The sequence below is a fragment of the Gossypium raimondii genome, chromosome 11 (assembly GCF_025698545.1).
Source record: "Gossypium raimondii isolate GPD5lz chromosome 11, ASM2569854v1, whole genome shotgun sequence".
Classification (NCBI taxonomy): Eukaryota; Viridiplantae; Streptophyta; class Magnoliopsida; order Malvales; family Malvaceae; genus Gossypium; species Gossypium raimondii.
Genome location: NC_068575.1, coordinates 58,263,248 through 58,270,778, shown reverse-complemented (window position 1 = coordinate 58,270,778; position 7,531 = coordinate 58,263,248). Strand labels below are relative to the sequence as shown.

The following is a 7,531-nucleotide window of genomic DNA, read 5'->3' as shown; positions in this document are numbered from 1 at the left end:
ACATAATTCTTCATTTTTACCCTTTTAGTAGTTTATCTATACAAGAATAAAATGATAATTTCATATAATAAAGCTGGGAGGGGTAAGCAATTGCCATAATCAATTCATACCTATTATTTAAAGGAAAAATTCATCCCACATTGCTTTCACTTTTCAAAAAAAAAAATATTTACTCTATTCGAAAGAATCGATTTGAAATCTATCAAATGGTTTGGGTTTTATTTTTTGGGATTTCTGATTGCTCATATCAATAATGTTATCTTTAATATTTTAACTTAATTTCTCTCTAGACGTGTAATATATTTTACCATTATAACTAATATTTATGGGTAAAATCTTGTAATCTGTTTTAAGTGTTAGATTGGCTTAGGCTTGAATGGCGACTAAATTCCCAAAAATTCCTTCCTAGCTATTTGTATTTATCGCAATTAACGGTAATATATTCAACATCGGTTGTTGTTTAAAAATATAACGTGACAAAGACAAACCCGTATATGCAATTACAAATTGAAGCGTATATGTGGTAATATTTACGGAAGAACAAACGAACAAAAAGGATACAGCCATACAGGTCATCGCCATTTATTTATACCTACCATTCTTGTGCGTCCTTGTTCTTAAAACTCGACCTACAACAATCAGTCATGGTGACTTGTGCTTTCACGTTCGAACACTAGGAACATACACCATCTTCCCTTCTTCAACTGCCTTTCAACTTGTATTTAATTATTTCTTTCTCTTTCTAATGTTCAGATCTCTCTGTATTCCTTAACGCTTAAGGTTCTTGTTTCATTTTCATTCACTAACGAACATGAAGAGGACTTTCATGCACGAAAACCCAAGGGACATATAGAAAGAAAGCGTTGGTGGTTGTTTAATACGTTATTGCCGAAACAAAAGCCTAGGGACAGATTCTTCAACAAATCAATTACCAAATGGAAGAATATTCAAAAGGAACCCTAGAGGTAGAGGACTCCCAGAATGTACAAGTGTATGAAGAAGAAAACAAGGAAGAATTTGGTGTAGTTAATGGTGGGGAAGATGATTCCAATTCAAGTAGTAGCAGTTCGGACAAGGAGGATAATTCAGAGGAGAAACTGGTTTCTGAGTCAGTTGGGGTTTCTTTGACGGAAGATACCGAGCCATCAGTTGAGAAATTGGGAGACTCTGATGTTGCTGAATTGGATGATAAAGAAACAGAAGAGAATGTTTCACCATCTTTAGAGTTAGACCACACTAATGCTAAAGAAACAGAGGAGTTGTCTGCTGCTGAGACCACTGTAGTGTCCGAACTCTCAACAGATGTGGAATCAAAGGAAACGGGACAGGATGAGACTAATGACTCCAGGGTTGGTGGAGCTGTTGTTGCAGACCAAGGAATCACGGACGATAAGGGTGGGAATCCATCAGGTTCCCCTGAATTGTCTTCTAACCAAAATGCTGAAGATTCATTGGAAGCAGCAAATGTTCCTCCCGATGAGACCAGAGATGCTGGTGAAGTTGAAGACAAGCCTGTCATGCATGAAAGCATAGAAAATCAGGTCAATAGCTTAACTTTAGCTAGTATTAGAAAGAATTATGTTTATATTTCCAGCCCTGAATTTGCATTAGCTGAAAGCTGCTTTCATTTTGGACAGACTATTCTATCTGTGGGTAATCGTTCGCTGCAGCCAACTTCTTGGAAGAGTTGCTGTGGACTTTTTGAAGTTCTAAGGCGCTCTGACAGATAAATTCAAGGTGAGGAAACCTGTCATCGTAAACCTTATTTTCTTACCATCCATGGAAATTTGCTCATCCTTCACTTGCCCTATAGTTAGTCCTAGTTCTAAAACTAAACTAGTATGCTACTAGACTCCTTGGCATTCGACACAATTGTAGCAATCAAGGCTCCCTATAGTGTCTAGATTTGATTGTAAGCTTCAATGATGAACCTTGTATATATATATATATATATAGCAGTTCCATAGAGAGAATGTTAGGACATTGGATCACACTAGTGGTTCATCATACAAGTAGGAGATTGGATCTCTATGTTCACTATTAGATTCGACTTAAAAACCCCAAATTCTTCTTTGTAATTGTTAAGTTAAGAGTTGGAACAGTTCTCAAAGCTAATCAAGATCCTTTATTGTACCTTTAATCTATAATTAATACTGATAAATCTCAATTCAAAATTTTAACTCAAGATCGAGCATAAATAGTTGATCTTCTGCTGCTTCTTTTTTTATTTGCAGTTTGGGGAAAAAAACTTAAGCAGAATCTCAAGTTCTTGGTGGAGTTTATAGGTTGTTATGATGTGGTTTATTTTAATTTTTTTTCCAGCATTTTCTGCAAAAATAATGGGTGAGAAGATAAGTGGAGTTGGTTGGGGAATGAAATTAGGGTTTTCTTCGTTGGGATGTGCGATTGCCATACGTGGAGTGTTTGAATTTGTATACAGTAATATATGTGATGATACTGTGATTTCAATTTCATTTCTTGGGTTTTGCCTTTTAGAATGGTTTAAGATTAAAAACACACTTTGTAGTAACAGTTTCAATTATGACTTGATGTTGTCTTAAAATTTTGTTATAAATTGTTTACAAAGCTTGTCTGAAAACAGTAAATACCAAGCACATCTCTCAATGCAGAGACACACACATTTCCAAAATGGAATGAACTAAAATATCCCAACACTTTGATTTAAACTCAACACGCAAACAGGTGTCCATAATCTCATTTGAAATCCAATGTGTTAGCACATCTCAAGTGTAATTTAAATTGGAATTGTGTGGTAATTCATAAAAAAAAATAATTATAATCTCATTTAGTTTAATATTAAAATTATTGTTAAAATTATAATAATTAAATGGACGTGAATTATCTAAAGGATTTTGTTTATAAAAAATTTAAAAAAATTATAAAGCACCAAAGATGAAGCACTTTCCCTCCCACGCATGATGAAAGCACAACTTACCAGTAAAAAAGAAATAATGAATTACCGAAACTAGTCTTTATCTCCATTCTTCTTCAATCATCCATTAACATATTTCTCTGCATTTAGTAATAATTTCTAATTCTGATTTTTCTCCACATTATATATTGAACTATTCAAATAGTTAAAAAGGGTAGTAAACCATAATCAAGAAAAAACAAAACAAAATGAAAAATCAAAGTGGATGGGAAATGGGAATATAATGTGGGATGATGCTCTCCTTCATCAACTAGCTAGGCAAAAGAACCAAAAAAAAAAAAAATTACAGTTGAGAGAAACAACCAGTGTGCTTGAATTGATCAACCTCCAAGCTTCCTTTTCTGTTTATCCATGCCTTCAATAAAGCTTGCAAGAACTCTCATGGCCCTAATTTGACCCTGCAAAGCTAATATATACCCAGCAGTTTCTTCAAACAGCTTATCCACCCCTAATGCCTCACCTCCTGGAACTATCCTTTGCAATGCCACAATCTTTCTTTTTACTTCTATCCTCTCATCATCATCATTGTATTCTTCTTCTTCTTCTTCTTCTTCTTCTTCTTCTTCTTCTCTCAAAGAATCCTTGTTTTGAGACTTCAAGTAGTCTGTCCTTTTCCTGGTGGTGCCCCGGGTTGTTTGGAAAGTGGGAAAAGCTTCATGCAATGCACTTCCCATCAAAGGGTTTTGCTGGGTTTTGCTGTAAAAAGTGGGTGTATTTGTCTGGTTTACCGCATTGATCTCCATTAACAGAGGGGGCAAAGCAAAGCAAAAGGAAAGGAGCTGAGTTTTGGGTGTGCATGAGAAGAGAGGGGGGGCGTTATATTCAGAGATTTTGCCAATGCCAGCCAAGGCAATTGAGGCCCCACGGGGTTATTGGGGTTCCCCAAGCGTACGGCGTTTTTCTTTTTCTTTTTCTTTTTCATATGAGCTGAGAGGTGAAATTCACGCTCTGTACAAAAGCGCGTGATTGGATTTGTCGTGTAGTGCTTTGCATGTGCCATAGTGAAGGGGTTAAGAGCAGGCAAAATGTACAACAGGGCACATGCAGCGAGTGGAAAGCTGTCTGGAAATATAAAAGAAAACATTGACGGGAATCCCCAAACGCAGTCGGAAGCGAGTGACGATCAAACGGATTGTCTGGGATCACCTGCGGATAGGTCCATAGAAAAGGAAAAAAAATGAAAAAAAGGGGACCCACGGAAAGCACATGTGATCACATGGTTTTCTTGAACCAAACACCGCCCATGTGCCTCCCCCATCTTTCCTTACCTCTCCTCTCTCCTATGATCAATATCACTACCACTCGCATGAATGCCACGTGTCTCTTTCTTAGTTGGGACCCACCTCCTATTCCCCTAAAAGATCTACTCAAAATCTACTCTCTTTTTTTTTTTTTAATTTTGATTTTCTGTTTGTTTTTTAGTAATTCTTTTTGCGGATTTTGGAATTATTTTTTTATCAGAATTAAACTATTGGTCTTTTTAGGTGAGTTTGGATAGGCGGTACGTTTACCTGCGGTTAATGTGAAAATAGCAGTGGCGGTGAGATTAGATACTGTAGCGATACTATAGTGTGAGACAAAAAGTAAACTAAACGTACCGCACCGCACCCAATCGCTCATCCAAACCCACCCTTTATGTACAAACATATAGTGCGCCTAGATTTCTTTTTTTTTTAATGCTTTTTCGTACTAAATTCTTTTAAGTTAAGAACATAAAAAAGTATGTTAATTGCTAGGAAAAAAATTTAAAATATTATTTTATGACAAAATTCTAATACATTTCTATAGAAAATTTAAACTCAAAGGATGGCACAAGTACCTTTTTGGGACTGAATTATGCATATACGCTGGAAAAAAAATATTCCGTAAAATAGGTTTTCTTTTTTCAAATTTAAGAAAGTAGGTCTTTTTTCTATAGGTTTTTTTTCCTTCTAATTGTGCACCGTTGAACGTATTTTTCTTTCTCTCTTCTCAATTAAAGAAGAGGAAAATACGTTCAGTTGGTACACTTTCTTACCAACTGTACAAAAAACATATCCAACTCACCCTCTTTTCAAAATTGATAAATTTTCCTAAATCTAAAAAAAAAAAAGTTCATTTAACCAAATATTTTTTTCCACTTATAACCCTAATTTAGCTCTTTTGGTGTATCAAAATATTTAATTCAAGCATGATTATAATAGTAGAGTTTCATAGCTTGCGAGTAAGGTTAAATCTTTTAATTAAAAAATAAATATAAAATATGATTTTTTTAATTTTTGTTTGAGTTAAAATATATGATGATAATATAAATAAATAAAAACATTTTTGATATATGATTAGTGAAATCTTTTATTTGTAATTCACATGCATATTAAGAATTTGTATGTTTCTCACGTTTATTTTTATTTTTTTGTTTTTTAATTATATCCAGATAAATGTCCACTTGCTAAGATTGTGAAATTTAAGAAGTTGTTTTTAAAGGGTAAAAGAAAAAGACATTTGCAATTCACTCAACTATAGACATTCATGCAAAATAACATATCCCATTAAAACGTGGAACTCACTCGTAGTAAATTTTGAAAAGAGGTAAAATTATTTTATGGATTTTTTTCATCGTATTATTTATAGTTTTTTTAATTATTTAGTGCTATTTTAGTAATTTTTTATGTCACCGACATATAATTTTGGTAAATTTTTACCTAAACTCGATTTAGGGTTCGACTTCAATGTTTAAGGTTTGGGGTTAGAGGTTCATGGTAAAAGTTATAAAAATTATGTGTCAATAGTGTGAAAATAAATTGTTAAAATATCATTAAATAATTAAAATGGACATGTGATGAATAGGGTCCATAAAATAATTTGATGAAATTTAAAATTTAAAATTTAAAATTAAAATCTTAATATTCGTGGATAATTTTTGTTATTTCTTTTACATATATTATAAAGTTAAGAAAAAAATGTGACAGTTAAGATTTCAACTTTAAGGATTAATATAAAATGTCAATCACGTCCCTTAATTATGAATAAATCATGTATTGATTATTATTTGACCACGTCACTTAATTTGATTGCCAGAGTTAGAGAAGTGTACAATTAATACTAGGAGTCTAGAATTCATCACTCACTTTTACGAGTGAAAAAGATAATTGTTTTAAAATAAATCATTTAAATTAATTTTTAGCGCGGGGTGTCCCTGACACTTATCAAACACGTTGCAGACACCGTAGATGATAATTGACGAGTAATCGAAGAATGGCCAAAACAAGTATGTTTTAGACTTCAAGCAGGATTTCTTTTCCCGATTAGACTCTGATTATTTTAAGGATATTTTAGTATAATTAAAACTCTAATCCTAGCCTAGTTAAAGGGAGCTTGTACCCCTGTTTTGATACGCCAATCAGAAGTTGCATATGAGTTTTGGCAATTATGGAGAGTATTTTATACCTCTTTTGTGAGTGCCCCATGAGATTTAGGGTTTTGTTTAACGGTTTACTCTTTGGGATCTTGAGCTATCTATTTGGTGTTTTGGGTAATGCACATCTAATACATTTAGATTTATTTTCTTCATATTGTATTCTCGTTTGTCTACTCATTTAGTGAAAAGTCGATACCTCTTTTGCTCGTGATTTTTCCCTCTTTGAGTTTTGCACGCAGAATATTTGTATCCGTTCCTCTTTACTTTTACTAACTCGTTATTTATACGGGCTGATCTCCTAATGATTGTTTTTATTGGTACTTAAAATTCTAAATTATTATTATTAATTATTTACAAAAGGTTTTATAATATTAAAAATGTGGTTAGAAGAGAAATGAAGCCATTGTTTTGTTGAAGAGGAATGGGAATGGTAGTGATGTTTCCAAGAAGGAAACCAGTGGGAAGTTAAAGGGTATTGGGATTCAGTGTGTTGGGCATATGGGGCTCCATGTGATTAATTAGTATATGATTTTATTTAAAATTATCGCATAAAATATATTCAGCCAATGCGTTAAAATATACAACTTGGTAGTTCAATCCAACCCACAACAAGAACCTTCCTTTCCTCTTTTATATTAACCATTTTATAATTTTTTAGTAATTAAATAATATTTGAGCATAACAAAATATTAAAATTATAAAATAATAACCAAGACTGAGTGATAATAGTTATAGTGTTTTCTTACACATATATTCTTATTATAAATTAATTATTTGTGTTTTTTTAAACTCCACGAACACAATTAAAGAATTGCATGCATGATAACAATTTTTTAAAAAATTTAATTTTAGAGTTGAAAATAGAAATCTATAAAAATAAAATTTGGGTTTTAATTTTAATTTTAAAATTTATGATTTTGAATTTATAGATTTATTAATTTCCGTTTGGGAGAATTGAAAAAGCTAAGCTTATCTTTAAATTAAACTTTTGTATTTAATTGCTGGATGAGTCTAAACTCGCATGGGTATTATTGTCAATGCAAGAAAATGTGGGTTCGAGTACGTTGAAGTATAGATTAGGGAGGAACTATAAATAGTTTTAAGCATTATGTCAACTAACTTAAAAAGGGTATTTAGGAAATAAAATACAAAGAATTAAGAACTTAATTTGGTCATTTTTG

At 32.6% G+C, this 7,531-nt stretch overlaps 2 protein-coding genes across 2 annotated transcripts; one reads left to right on the top strand and one right to left on the bottom strand.

Moving 5' to 3' along the window:
• Nucleotides 1–642: 642 nt before the first annotated feature.
• Nucleotides 643–2,563, top strand: LOC105802371 (uncharacterized). The gene is made up of 3 exons (XM_012633969.2): nt 643–1,541; nt 1,638–1,737; nt 2,235–2,563. The coding sequence occupies exons 1-2, from the start codon at nt 936–938 to the stop codon at nt 1,728–1,730; spliced, it is 699 nt and encodes a 232-aa protein (XP_012489423.1). The 5' UTR covers nt 643–935; the 3' UTR covers nt 1,731–1,737; nt 2,235–2,563.
• A 414-nt stretch (nt 2,564–2,977) lies between these two features.
• LOC105802372 (transcription factor PAR1) lies at nt 2,978–3,802 on the bottom strand. Its single transcript, XM_012633970.2, has one exon. It carries the CDS (start codon nt 3,694–3,696, stop codon nt 3,274–3,276), a length of 423 nt encoding a protein of 140 aa, XP_012489424.1. The 5' UTR covers nt 3,697–3,802; the 3' UTR covers nt 2,978–3,273.
• Nucleotides 3,803–7,531: the final 3,729 nt, after the last annotated feature.

What these genes read in the sequence shown, in the direction of transcription:
- LOC105802371 (XM_012633969.2), top strand. Translation starts at nt 936, where the DNA reads ATGGAAGAATATTCAAAAGGAACCCTAGAGGTAGAGGACTCCCAGAAT. An exon ending in ATGAAAGCATAGAAAATCAG is followed by an intron (nt 1,542 to 1,637) that starts GTCAATAGCTTA and finishes CATTTTGGACAG; the next exon opens with ACTATTCTATCTGTGGGTAA.
- LOC105802372 (XM_012633970.2), bottom strand. Translation starts at nt 3,696, where the DNA reads ATGGAGATCAATGCGGTAAACCAGACAAATACACCCACTTTTTACAGC.